The 15,234-nt window shown below is 38.3% G+C and overlaps 1 protein-coding gene across 2 annotated transcripts in view; it reads right to left on the bottom strand.

Annotated features, from left to right (window-relative positions):
- Positions 1-7,644: 7,644 nt before the first annotated feature.
- Positions 7,645-15,234, bottom strand: part of EPS8L2 (EPS8 signaling adaptor L2) — a 153,261-nt gene continuing 145,671 nt past the window's right edge. For both annotated transcript variants that reach the window (XM_075187826.1, XM_075187827.1), the window contains 6 exons: positions 15,052-15,160; positions 14,830-14,952; positions 14,091-14,223; positions 12,358-12,535; positions 10,981-11,113; positions 7,645-8,637 (listed from right to left, as the gene is read on the bottom strand). In XM_075187826.1, coding sequence (XP_075043927.1) covers positions 8,566-8,637; positions 10,981-11,113; positions 12,358-12,535; positions 14,091-14,223; positions 14,830-14,952; positions 15,052-15,160 — 748 coding nt within the window. In that variant the 3' untranslated portion in view covers positions 7,645-8,565. The remainder of the gene's footprint in view (positions 8,638-10,980; positions 11,114-12,357; positions 12,536-14,090; positions 14,224-14,829; positions 14,953-15,051; positions 15,161-15,234) is intronic.

Below are 15,234 nucleotides of genomic sequence, written 5' to 3'. Positions count from 1 at the left end.
GTGCTCCGGTTTCCTCCCACACTCCAAAAACACACTGGTAGGTTAATTGGCTGCTATCAAAATTGACAATAGTCTCTCTCTGTCTGTCGGTGTGTGTGTATATTAGGGAATTTAGACTGTAAGCTCCAATGGGGCAGGGACTGATATGAATGAGTTCTCTGTACAGCGCTACGGAATCAGTGGCGCTATATAAATAAATGGTGATGATGATGATAGTCACATTGTGATGGAATGTGAGGTTATGAATGCACAATATGGTGTAACTAGAGAACTATAAAATCGTAGTAGCTGCTTTATGAAGTAATAATAGGCTACACTAGTGGCCGCTACTTTGGTGCACAACTCAAGTGAATATTTTAGACAATTTAGTGACCATATAAACATTATGAAAAGTCCCAGAGATTGGGAGTAATTTATCTTGAGACCAGGGGGTAAATCTATTAATGTCCGGATTCTTCAACTCCGCCGAAGTCGCCAGAGTTGAAGAATCCGGACATTAATACATTTACCCCCAGGTGTGTTTATGATTAAATAAAAGGTTGTATCTAATTGTATCTCTCTTCCTGCTGGTAAAACTTATTATACATCTATAACAGTGTAAGTGATTAAGTAAACATTGACAATACTGCCCACAAAAGTGCGCAACCCAGCTACAACTTAGATATTAATAATTAGGCCCAGAGGGTGTAAAGCTGGGTATATTCACACTTTGCAATTATGTAAATCACACAATTCACGACTGTTTCCGTTAGCTATTGTAAGAGTGTGTACGCCCCCACGATCATGTGTTATGTGCCAAAACACATCACATCTGTTGATTTGGTTTTATAAACTTACTAAAAATCACGATCAACAATGGAATGACGTCTTTTCAACAGATGGTTATGAGAGATGAAGATCACAGATCGGAAAGGTAGATTGTGTAGGTGTGTACACATGTAGTGGGATGCTCATCAGGACTTCCAGTCATTGGTGAAATCATTAAATACCTTAAGTATTATTGCACAGGAGAGTACCGATCTTAAGAGAGCGCAAGCATTATGGTACTAGCAATTGTTTATTACATCACCCAAATAGTCATAGTTTAAACATACAACTACACTTAGAACATCCTGTAATTTACCTTGTTTATTAGATCTTACACATGAATTGTCTTAATTGTCTCATTTTACATTGCATACATTAATGAAATAATTACAATATATTTGTATTACAAATGAAGAATATACAGATGAAGATAAACAGGTGAAAAGGCCTCTGGAACACTGCACAACATTCATTTTAAGAGTTTTTAGACGGCTTTAGGATCACCATTCAAAATGAGTGTTGCCAAATAGGCAGCTGAACTCGGGGCTTGCCAATAACACCCCTGAATGCTGCAATAACCTGTTCCTATGCATTCAGTACAAACACAGGGTGTGTCCATAAACACATCTTCAGGAAAACAGGAGTGGGATAGTTGCAGAATAGTTCCTGTAATGTGATGAGTAATAAGTTTGTGTCATTTATTTAGTTATCATGTATACAATCGATTTTATTTCGCTGTCATACTGGGCCTGATTCATTAACGTAAATGCAGATATGTGCCTTGTTTTGCCTGATTCATTAACGTAAATGCAGATATGTGGCTTGTTTTGCGTGTTAAGGAAAGTTAAGCAAAAAATAGAGTAGGTTGTCTTACTTAAGTTTTCTGGACAAAACCATGTTGCAATGCAAGGGGTGCAAATGAGTTTATTATTTTGCACATAAGGAAAATACTGTCTGTTTTTTCATGTAACACACAAATACTTGATAGCTTATTTGTACACTGAAATTTAAAGTTGATCTAGGACATGCCCTATCCCAAATATAAATCTGCCATCACATTTTAAATTTACCTCCCCCTACAATGGAACATGGTTTTGTCTTACTTGCTTACTTTTGCTTAACTGTACTTAATGAATCAGGTCCTATATTTTGAACAGGTGACAATCACAATATTTTTTCATTGCGTTCTGCTGGGACTTTATATTCCACATATGTTTTGGAACGTATCCTACAGTGTATTGTGTCTGTTGAAGCAGAGCGTAGCTATACCCGTATTTAACAAGAGACGTTTCTTCAGATCCGTTTGTAGTTGAATACGGACGCGAGTATGCCTGAATTACGTGCATTGTAACAAAAATGCAATTTACATTCATTTTGCATGCTGTAAATAATCAGGTCCACTGTGTTTTACAGCTGGCTGCAATATGTCTAGCTATATAAACACTTATTTACCCAAGTGTGTCTATTTAAAATCTGGTGCTAAACTACATTTCAAGGTTTGCAATTGGTGGCTTTTTGTGTGTGTGTGTTTTCAAAAATAAACGTCATTTACTGCACTCGATTTATCTGTCTGACAACATGTGCTCACTAAACAGGCCCCACCCAATTGTGTCACATGACGATTTTAAAAGTATTTACAATGTAATGCAGTCAGAACCTAGATATAAAGGTCAAATCATGAGCCACTTAAATAATCGGTGAAGATTGCTGATGCTATAAACAGATGTCCCAGCCACAAGACTCTGCTAAGAAAGAGCATCACGCATCAGTTCAGTTTCGCTGCAGATTTAAATTAAAGCTTCTCTTTTATAGCCTACCTGTGTCACAGATAGAATTCTTGTATGTAGAGAAGGGATAGTGAAATATTAAAAGTTCTCCATAAGAAGCAGTATACTTAAGGCTATGTTCACAAACCTGCGTTTGCCCTTGAGAATTCAGCACAGGTAACTATTAATATGTGAATACAGACTTAGTCGGGTATTCTAAAACCAGTGTCATTACAACTTATTGCTTATTTCTAATAAAACACATAGCAAATGTAATTACATTTTTATATTTTAGTTGGTTTTAGGATAGTTTTCCTTTTATCTATGGTGGCCCATTTCTTCCTTATGTCAGCCAATTATACAAATATGTTATTCCCTCTTTGCATCTTAGTTTACTCACTTGATAATCAGTCTGCTAAACTTTTCTGTGTGTACTATCACCCACGATGCCTTTTTTATAATTCATCTTATACCTCCATCTCCGAAGAATATTTATACTCTTTTCACTAAATATTATGCATGTTCTGCTACCGATTTTTAGTTGTTATTACAATTAATATTCTCCAAATAATATTTTTCTTGAAACTTTGAAACCGTCATGACAGAATGGTAGTAGATATTTAAATATAAAGGAAATATCAAACACAACTAAATTAAATAAATTTACCAAAACAGGAATAGTTTAAACCCATTCCATTAGATAACATGCATAACATTTATCTAGGCATCATATATGGACCAACAATACAGACATAAAATGTTCAGATAATAGAGTGTCTTTATTATTGGTGATAACATTTTAATTAGTCATATAGCTCCTGGTTATAATGGAATATTTATGGTCAGAGTTATGTTGCTCTTTAGCCTCAATTTACTTATTCCAAATAATTTTTTATTAAACCAGCTGTTGTTCTCCAGCAGTTTCTTAAACCTGGTCCTCAGGACCCCTAACAGTGCATGTTCCCATAGATTGTAAGCTTGCGAGCAGGGTTCTCTTACCTCTCTGTCTGTATGTATTACCCAGTATTGTTTTATTAATGTTTATTCCCAATTGTAAAGCGCTACAGAATTTGCTGGCGCTATACAAATAAATGTTGATGATGATGTTTTCCATATCTCCTTGCTTTAGCAGCAGCCACCGATTCAAGCTATGGGCATTTTTTTTAATGTTTTGTCATTAATGACTATAGTATTAACAGGTGACATTTATTGAATAGTTTTTGTTTCTGTGCATTCTTTTGGGACTTTATATTCCACATATGTATTGGACGTATCCTGCAGTACATTGTTAGAGCAGAGCGGACCTAGACCCTTGTTCAACAAGAGACATATCCTTACATCCACTCCCACTTGAATATGGACAAGCGTATGCTCACTTTATGTGCGGTTTTATAATACTCACAATACATACATTTTTAGTGCCTTTATAAATCAGGCCTATAGTTGGTAAATGTCCCTGATGCTTGGGGACAGTCCAAGGATTTGACATTTGTCCCATGAAATGTCTTTGTCTTGATAATGTTGCTTAAGTGATATTCTCTTAAAATTAACCAGTTTCCTAAGATGATATCTCTTATTGCCGTTGCAGCTATTTTTTTTGCATGATGGATACATCTATATGTATTTAAAGGGATTATTTAGAATACAATAGAATTGCATTATGATCATGTACAATCGCCGGGTCATGTTAGGTATTTGTACCGTTTTTAGTATGTAGATAGTGTAATATGATTGTATAATCATCGTGACCAGTGGTTAGATTTTGTTGGATAGGTGTAGTGTACTATCTATAATATAAATGTCTAGTGGCGTGTGTTAGTCTGTCTGTCTGTGTGTGTGGAAAAAATAAAACCAAGCTGCAGCGCCACCTGCTGGGTGGAGTTATATACTGACCTACTAAATTCTTAGTGCGTGTGAAAAAAAAAATTCAGAAAGGGCTGAAATTTGGTATACTAAGATGTTTTTAATTTGTTAATTTAATTTGTTAATTGTTAAAAGTGTTTATAAAGATTTAAAAAAAATATATATTTCTTGAAGGAGAAGTGACAGTTGGGAGTGGTTGGTGGTTGCGGGGGGTGACAGAGTGAGAGGAGTGTGATACTCAGGACCGCTGTGAGAGATCCCTGTGTCTGGATAGACATCTGGATAGATGTGGCGATGAAAATGAAGGATGAGGTGATGGAGAAGAATGATGAGGTGGTGACATGTGTACAAAACCATGTTAAAAAAGGGCGCTTACGTCGGGAAGTAACGCTCTTCCCCTGATGAGGCCTGGGCTATGGCCCAAATGCATGACAAGAACCTTTTTAACACCTTAAGTACCTTGATTTGACTAGAATGCATGAGTATCATGCACGGGTTAACTTGTGTTTTATATAATGTGATAGAATTATAATATGAACATGTACAGTGGTCAAGTCATATTGGGTAGGGTCGTGTACAGAGTATTTTTGGAGTGTTTTGTGTTTACTTGCACCTCTACTTCAGTAAAATGTCTATGGAAATGGTTTTCATATGTTGGCAAGTTGCATTGTGGTGCTATTAAAATATTAAACAAATATTTATTATAAATTGACAGTTTGATATTTTAATGTTAAATGTATATGTTCAGATGTATTTAATGGGATTATATAGAATAGAATAAAAGTGTATTACATTCATGCCCATCAGTCAGGTCATGTTAGGTAGGTCTAGTGTTCATGTCTGTACATAGTGTTATAGAATGTCATGTTTATGTAGATTCATCTGTCTCTATAGTGCGATAGAATTTGATTATGATTATGTTGAGTGAACAGGTTGTGTTAGGTATACAAATGAACCCTGTCTCTATAGAAAGTAATACGACTGTATTATGATCATATACAGTGGTAATGCCTTACTGGGTGAGTGTATTGTTTTATGGGGCAGCATGGTGGCTTGGTGGTTAGCACTTCTGCCTCACAGCACTGGGGTCATGAGTTCGATTCCTGACCATGGCCTTATCTGTGTGGAGTTTGTATGTTCTCCCCATGTTTGCGTGAGTTTCCTCCGGCTACTCCGGTTTCCTCCCACACCCTGAAAACATAGGTTAATTGACTGCTATTAAATTGACCCTAATCTCTGTATCTGTGTGTATTATTGAGTTCAATGGAATTGTGTTATGACCATGGCCGTTGGTTAGGTCATGACGGATAGCTTAAGTATCCTATGTTTGTATAGATTGTTCCACTCACACTTTGTACAGTTTTACTTCCTAATCAGCAGGTATGTTTCCTGTCACTAGAAAATGAGTGATTGTCTCCAGAGGCATATCAACACTTACAGTAGTTATATTTTCTTTAGTTATACTGTTTTATTGCATTTTTGCTGCAATTAATTCCACCAGTCTAATAATATTTAATACAGTGCAGTTTTATTATTATATGTTCTCTTTCCACTTCCTATTTGTCCAGGCCACTAAACATTACAAAAATATCTAAAATAAGCATCTTGATAATATGTTGCACAAGTCTTGTGTGTGTGGATTTGTGTCCGTTTTATACACATATATAAACATTTATATTTTATTGTGTAATTATGAAAGTGACATAGTAAAGTGATGTCCTCAATACACAACAACACCTTTACCTCTATTGTCTTTATTATATTTTGAATCATTACACAGCAAGGCCACCTACAGCTGTTGTGACATTGTAATGGGACAAAATATTGTTTCCACGGTAACACAATTGTCTCTCTAATTTCCAGTACATGCATGATGCTCTGGGAGTCCAGGATCTTAGCTCACTAAACATTGAGTAAGGCTAGGTACACAATGGAGCGTTAACGTCCAATAATCGGGCAAATCACCTGACATAAGACTGTTCGGTCAGAAGTTGGCTTAGTGTGTATAGTAACACAATGGTCGAAAGTCGTCCCAAAATGTCGATTGTCTGTTCATTTGGTTGATCATACTGTTTAATATTTTCCACCCAATCACCTAACGATCATGTAGTGTGTATAATTTTCCGATCGATCCACGAGCCATTATGTGCTAACGAATTAATGAAGAAAACGTTTTTCCTTCTCTTTTTTTATGAGGTTTTGGGTAGTTACTATTGAACATGCTCTGCCCTTTATTTACGTTTCTTGGGGATATAGTGACATGGACCTAATATGTCGTTTCATTGTGTACAAAATTCAAATCTTTGCTCACGACAATATGGCTATGAAAAGGCGCTGCCTGGACGGTCAGTATTTCGTTAATCGTCTAAAACGTGACTAGTGTGTGTGCAATGATCGTCCGAGCGATCGGACCTTTGGTCGAAGGTAAAGCCGTTGTAGATAACACGTCGGTCAGAAAATTCTCCAGTGTGTACCTAGCCGAAGGACAAAGTTAACCTGTCACATTGCAACTGGCCCATACGCAGACAATAGTCACTGGTCAGAAATGTATTGCTGTATGTCAACACCATGCTATTTTGTAACGTGGATAAGGCACTCTCCCTTTGCTCATTTAAATACAACAAACACATTTTTATTGGAGACCTCCCATAAATCCCTGCACAGATCTTTTTCATTGTATTCACACTTACATGAAGTATCTCACACTCATAGATAGACGGACACATTTAACGCAAAATTTCATCAAGGACTCCTACGCCATACATTCATTTTATCTCCAGCAATCATTACTTTACAGAATTATTGTACGTATTCTGTTGGATGAGTGTTAGGTGACTCCTTCCTTTTTTTTTCTTGTTTGTATTGAATTTTTATAAAGTCAGTTACCACAAGATTCTCTTTTAGAATGTTTCTGAAACCTCCAGGATTTATATTTGTAAAGTGTTAATTCAAACATAAAAACCCAAATGAATGCTTGAATGGTAACCTACTTGACTGGTTATGCTGAACTGAGTATTTTTTCATGTGGGACAATTAGTCCTATTTGATTTAGTTTCTATTGGCCTTCCCAATCTAAGCTGCATTCAGCACTTTCAGAACGTGGCTCAGATTTAATGCCCCATGAGTGCTGTGTATATGAAGTCGTTTGTGTTTCATTTTCAGCCGTCAAAAAAACCCAAAACGAATCAACATTACTGGACTGTTGGCGTTAGTTTGGACAAAACAGATCTTTATTTTCTTTTATTTCATTGTTTATTTATTTTACATGAGTTTCTAATGGTTATTGGTGCACTAGATATCTTAGAACGAGAGAATATATTACTGGTGTATAGAACTGCCATTACTTTTACAGGAACATTGCAATGTATCAATCAGAATTGTACAGTATTGTGTGCACAGTGTAATAGAGAGAGAGAGCAGAAGAAAGGGACATTCATTGTTTCCTCCCAACATAATTTGCTATATTAAATTATGGTCTATATGCAAGATAACTCCTTCATTGCCAAACCATTCATTGCCAATGTAATGAAGATTTTACTACATCGTTTTTACGCATTGCTAGGCTAGCCCTGGCTCCAGATGCCTCTGCAAAAAAAAAAATCAGTTTATAAAATAAAGGAATATACATATAAAAATAATACTATCATGCAATACTTATAGCTCTCCCCCCTCTTTCACCCTTTAACTGCTAGTAGGACAGCCGGCCTCATAGGCAGCAAAGAAAAGGAAGCAAAGTGTCTAGAGAACAAAATGGTCTAAGAGTCCATAAGATATACAAACATAAATATGTGAATACTATATATATCTATACATACATGCAGATGTACTGTAGCTGACTTTTCTATTGAACCCAGCAATGTTCCGCAGTCTGACAATGGTTGTTAAGGATACTCTGCAATATGCCACAAATCCCACTATAGGACATAATAGAATTTGCTGCATGTATACATTTATATATATATATATATATATATATATATATATATATATATATTGCTGAGGTCCATATTACTTGTCCCTTGCTTTAACATTTTACGGGTGTAAAACCAATGATCTTTTTGCGGCCAGAGGCTTATATATCAGCAGCGAGTGATTTTGCAAGGCTATGTGGTTAAGGGGAGATGTCGTGCTACTCGGTGGTTTCAATCTTCTCTTGACGTCGTTTCATGATTTCCTGGAGTTCGCTCTCACCCTGACTTTTCTGGAAGAGAACATTTTACAGAAAGGAAGTTAGACTGACAAGATGCATTTCCATCTGCTAATGTACATAACATGTAGTAATTAAGTCAAGCTGACAAACTGAATATGGATAAGAGGGTCATTTTGGAAGGAAATAATACCCCATTCATACTGCACCAAAAACCCGGGTTTTTGCAGAGGCACGCTGAAAAACCCGGGTCTTGGTGCAGTATAAATATAGTCCAACCACAAAACTTAGACCCGGGATTTTGCGAGGGGTAATTCCCGGGTTGGACCCCGCTCGCCTGCAGTATGAATGGTGTAACCCGTGTAATTCCCGGGTCTCACCATTCATACTGTAAAAAAAAAAAAATGACAAAGTGTAAAAAAATTATTTTAATTAATAAAAAATACATAACAAATGTTTACTTAACTTATTTTCAGCCAGCGGTGTCTCCGGTGCGTTGCCGGCTGTCAGGGGGACCTCTGGGTACTAAATTGACGTAATTTCTAATGGACTAGAATTGACGTCATTTTAGTACCCAGAGGTCCCCCTGACAGCCGGCAACGCACCGGAGACACCGCTGGCTGAAAATAAGTTAAGTAAACATTTGTTATGTATTTTTTTTTATTAAAACATTTTTTTACACTTTTTTTTTTCTAAAACCCGGGTCGGGCAGGTGCAGTATGAACCCGCCCGAGCCGGGAATCTTCTTATCTATACTGCCCTGTGCCCCGGCGATATCCCGGCTTAACAACCCGGGATATTGCCAGGGCGGCAGTATGAAAGTGGTATAAGAGAGCTTAATATGTGTTGAAATTCACTGAAATATTATTCCTACACTTTTTGCTGGCAGCTCCAAATATTACGCTCATGTCACACCTCTGCCTAGGAGATAGAGGATTTCATATTCAGCGCTCCTCAGACAAGAGAAAATATGAAATCTCTATCTCCCGCTGATATCATGCGGTGTGAGAACAGGCCAAAAGGACAGGGCTCAGAGGATATAAGGAAAGTGGTAAAATGAATTGCAATGGGGTTAGAAGGAGAGATAAGGATGACTTACATGGGAGGTAAAGGGAATAGAGGGAAATTAAGTGCATCGATGGAGGGGGCGGGTAGGAGATTAAAGGGTGGAGGGTATTTTACTGTCCCGCAGAGCCAGGGCTTTGTCCCTATTGCGGGGACAGATGGAAGATATATGAAGAGCACTCAGTGAACAGTGATGACATTACAATGGAGAGTGGAGGGGGCTGGAAGTGGAGTAGCACTTGTCAGGGGCAAATGCAGGATTTGTAGAGGGGGGTTTCCACACCACGCCACCCCACCAGTGGGCGTCACCAGCATGCATGGGGGCATGGCTATAATTTTAGACAGTTTTCGGCTACTCTCCAACTATTCCTATCCCTATAATATACATGGGTAATGCTGTGTGCATTACTGTTAGGTGCACACAGCTCTCTCTCCTTTCAAGCAGAGCCGTGTGAAGCGGGGGCAGGGTCCAGCCACCTCAATTATACAGTGCCCCAGGCTTGGAGGGGGGTTTCCGGGCGCTAGGAACCCCCTCCCCCTCAGTTTGCCTATGCCTGTTAAGTGCTAGTTACACCCACTGCAAGTTGGCTACGGCCCTGTCACATCACCTGGTGTAACATGCATAGGTGTCCCACTTCTTTTTCATGTATAAATTAAACACTAGAACTAGGCATTTGAATTATGAAAGTGGAACATTCCCTACAAGTAAAGGCAGGGAGAAAGCCAAACGTGGTAAAAAAAATACATAAGTGATTTTGAAACTATACTAATTTCCCCATAAATCCTTAGACTCCATGGAATGGGTTATTATTCCAGCTTTTCCAGAACCGCCCCCAGTAACGATTCAGGCCTGGACAAGGGAACAAATTGAGCCTAGCCTTTGTTATATGTCTCTTGGATCTGGTAGGGCCCATGTGATAACCTCACTGGTTAATAATTATTATAACTGCAAAGTGCAGAGTTTAAGCTTGGGTCGATAATATGCAATGTAAACTAATTCTAGTTTCCATACAGCTGTATAGTAGATCTAGGGGTAAATGTATCAATATGCGGGTTCTTCAACACCCGCGTGTTCAGCCTCTTCCGCGATTAAATTTTAAGCGGCGCTGCATTGTTAAGGGTTAACTTCCCTTTACAATGCAGCGCCGCTTGAAATTTAATCGCGGAAGAGGCTGAACACGCGGGTGTTGAAGAACCCGCATATTGATACATTTACCCCCTAGTCTTTTAGTAAAGGTGACTTAAATCTAGGAATGAGGGACAAAACTAAATATTTCATAGCAACATCTGATCTGCCAATAAACACAGTATTGTCAGTATAACCACACTCACCTCTAGCTGAGACTTCTGCACAGCCAGCTGGCTGTATACCCTCGCACCCTCTTCTCCACACACTTTCTTCAGCTCCTCCTTGTTTAGAGAGAAAAGTTGTGCCCCATTTAAAATACCCAGTTGTGCTGATGTCCTAGTAAAGAAGAAATATAGCTAAGATTAGATGTGCAGCACAGTATGACTGTACAAACACCAACACATAGAGATACAATCTTTATTGTTAAAGTGCAGATTAGTGCAAGATAACATTGTCAGCTGTGGCACTAGACCTGCTTTAACATAATTATTGTGTATTCTGTAATACGCTACATTTCTTGTTATCAAATTACCATGATCCAGTCATCAAGCATAATGATAAGCTATAATGATCAGTTATTATAGCACACGATATTTGAAACATTTTATTCAACTTCAATTTCTCCTGAACTAAGTAACCAATAACTATACATTTAAAAAGTATAAGAATATTGGGTGAAATTGTATTTAGTATATAAATATAAACTAACTGGACATCCTGTCAAAGCTACTTGCATGAAGCCACTAAGAGACACTTCTGGATGAATTCAGAACACACCTGTTTGCATTCACTTAACAACAAAAGCTATATGTAAACTTCTTAATATTCTCCAGCTAAGAGAAAATGTGACGTATACACAGTGAGAAGGCATTTAAAGGGTTATTGGTTTGCTAACAACCAGTGGCGAAACTACAATTGGTGCAGCAGGTGGGGTGCAAACTCGCCCATGGAGATAATGGGGCCCACTGCACAGGGAACTAGCGAGCTGCGGGGTCCGGTTCTCTCCTCCCTGCTTCCCTGCACCGGGGCCCACAGCTCACTAGTTCCACCTCTGCTCACAGCATTGCTAATAATAGGAATAAGGAATGGTCACAATATTGTGTATTACAGAGGTGGGGTCTCTTTCTGTGTGTGTAAAACATGCTCCTCTGTGTAAGACTTGGAGATGTATCCCGGTGGTACTCCACCCCCCAGTTATCAGACATACAGTTTTTGCTCCCTATATAGTCACAAGTTTGTAGATTAGCAGAGAGCTGTATATATTCTTTTTACTGGCTCTATGTGGTCAGTTGTGCCGTCACTATTGTTTCCATGCCATCATTGCAATAAACGGATAATCTATATCTGGGCAATTCATTTCTGTAGCAACAATAACATAAAATGTAAAGCACCATGGTGGTGAAGCTTGGTGCAGTTTGAACTAATAATTGATATCTTGCCCCCACAGACAATTCAGTCCAAGACACATTCAGTGGGGGTGAGTGGGAGGGTAAGATCTACCAACAGGTACCTCCAGCACAGCAATAACAGTTTAGTTATTAAACATATAGAACATTAAGCGTGTCCTAACTTGTACATACCCTTTAGTAAAGCCCTTGGCCTCTAGCCAGGCTTTGACCTCTTCTGTGTCAGACTGGAAGGTTAACGGAACATGCACTTGCTGAGTTTTTGGCGCTGCAAAATTCCTCTTAGCTGGCTGTTGGTGGGTGATTTTCTTCAGGAGCTCATCATTCACTTCATCCATGTGGTGAATTAGCTCTGCCGGGAAGAAATAACTGTCATACACTAGACTGAACACCTCCATTATAAACCAGCAGATGGCAGCTTATCATTGGATTTGTGGTACGCACATTCAGGCAGATTAAAACTGAGGTACTGTAGATCATAGGAAACAAAATCCTAAAGAGCAGCGCCCTTGAAATCTCCGCTGTTATATATATTGGCACTTATATAAGAGCTGTATGACAAAATAAGATGTCTAGATATAACCTATAAAACAGCATGAACACAAAGGGAAATATTACATGATTATATCTACTGCCATGTGTTTCAAGATTAGGGGCTAGATTTACTAAACTGCAGGTTTGAAAAAATGGTGATATTGCCTATAGCAACCAATCAGATTCTAGCTGTCATTTTGTAGAATGCACTAAATAAATGACAGCTAGAATCTGATTGGTTGCTATAGGCAACATCTCCACTTTTTCAAACCAGCAGTTTAGTAAATATACCCCTAGGTGAATGTATGATTACAGTAGAAGACGGTAAAGAAGACTGGTCAAGCTTCAGATCAGTTATTTACATTTTTATAACCCGAATGTATATCTAAAAATTCTGTCACTCTGCGGTCTTACGTATGTATTTTGAATGCGTATTAAACCCAATTATAACATAGAGACGGGCCTTGATTGTGTTAGTTATATTCATTCTTTGTTTACTGCTTTATAAATCCAATAGGAATCCTGTTTCTTGCAGTAGTCCAAATGGAAAAGCAAAGTAGAAATCCGAATAGACACAAGTTGATATAATATAGGTGGAACGCTAATGACTTTACGTACCCCTCAGCTGGAGGGGTCAATACGCAAACAGCGGCTAGAAAGAGAGAAAGTGCTACTGGTGTCATCATTATCAGCACAAATCTTTACACCAGGGCTCAGTACTGAAAAAAGATCTGCCTTCATCTCTCTGCCTCTCCTGGGACTGCAAAGTCTATGATTTAGACACATTGGAGACTCGGTGTAAGAGACAGCCTGTGTTCTGCTCTGTCTTCACTCCTGGGCATCTGTCTTTCTACATCACAGCTGGAGAGCACTCACAAGACAGGGGAGCTGTGACTGAGTATAGAGCAATGTCCAAGGAAACTCTCATACCAAATCCAAAGGAAAGAGTGAAAGCATCTCTGGGATACAAGTGCTTTGTGGACAATTTATTTGCTGAATTGCACTTTCTCTATTCAGTTGGGTGAATGAGAGGATCACAGTATGCGGATATTCCAGTGGTGCTTTTGCTTTTTCCTCTGGATGTCTTACTGTGGGATTTGGAGCAACGTGCACAAGAAAAGTGGACGTTGGGTATTTGGAGAGTTGCCGACTCTTTCTTACGTCTCTCGTCGTGTCATCACATTTACATACCAGGCGTGCTGTGCTGTTCTTCAATGCTTTCTCTTGAGCATTAGGCACCATGGAAACATCACAATATCTCAAATAATCTCAAATTTGCTTTAAAGACTACCATTAAAATGCATTAGATTGAACTACATTAACTGGATTTGTAAAACAAAGAAAATAAAAACAAGGTCCTGGGAGTAACTTACGTTCCTTTTTGTTCTGGTTGGTTGACCAGCCTGCCATCTCGCTTCCCCACTTATCTCCAGCGTAACTACCAGGAAGCTTGTATACAGGGCTAGTAGGACCTCTAGAATTGGCATCTTTGTATTTGGACCCAGACTGTAACAACAGGATACCAATGTCAATACTTGTATTGCACTTGCTGTTATTTTATCTATAATTTATTATTTTTATTTTATTATTTTCTTGAGGATGTGCAGTGGACTAGTGTGTGCTTGGAACAATGATCATGCTGATTATATATCATGTATATGGTCAGATATTCAGACTGCTTGGTACTATCTGGTTTATACGGATAAGGTCTTTCTCAGTAATTTGAAGAATTATACCTAACATCTAATAACACACAATTTAAAAATGATTATTGTCTTTCCCCAAACTTGTGCTTATATTCCCATGTCATGGATCAGTGCTCAGAGTAACTGAAAGAGGAAACAATCAGATCTGTGTGCGTTCTTTCCTGATTTTTGGAACTCTCTGGATAATGATTTACATTAAAAACCCCATACCCATATATTGTTTGTTTACCTTTACAACATGACACATTTATGTATCCCATTTAATTAATAAGAGAATAATGATCATGACCCTTGCCTGTTTATCCGACACTAGGCTGCAGTGTGTTAAACAGTCAACACTTCGCTATGTATATGTGTGTGTTTTGCAGTCTAAACAGGGGGAAGGACTTTCAGAGGGTGAATTTACCATGGCATACGGTCCATCTATCTGGTCGTCTGTGGACACTACATCAAGGATATTATACGGGACATAACCTTCCTGCCCAATCCTGTTTCTTAATTTCCACCACTGCTTATTGTCCTCCAATACCTACAAAATAAGAAAGTCAATCAAGGCCCAACAAATCACATATTAAAGATGTTAAGAAAGAGGTCAAAATAACTTATTGTTATTATAGAACCAGCTTACCTCCAGGACTTCATCTTTCAACACTGACAGCTCATTGGCATTTCGGGCAGTGAAGTCATAACGAATTTTGGCGCATTTCTGTGGCTGTGCCGGCACGGGTGCTTCATAACTGTTTACAAAGGGAAATTAGATTTATGTATGTTTTTTTTGATATTAACAGGAATCGAAGGTTAGACAAAAACT

The sequence above is a fragment of the Mixophyes fleayi genome, chromosome 10 (assembly GCF_038048845.1).
Source record: "Mixophyes fleayi isolate aMixFle1 chromosome 10, aMixFle1.hap1, whole genome shotgun sequence".
In the NCBI taxonomy this organism is placed as follows: domain Eukaryota; kingdom Metazoa; phylum Chordata; class Amphibia; order Anura; family Limnodynastidae; genus Mixophyes; species Mixophyes fleayi.
The sequence above is the reverse complement of the archived record's forward strand: the minus strand, read 5'-3'. Positions and strand labels throughout refer to the sequence as shown.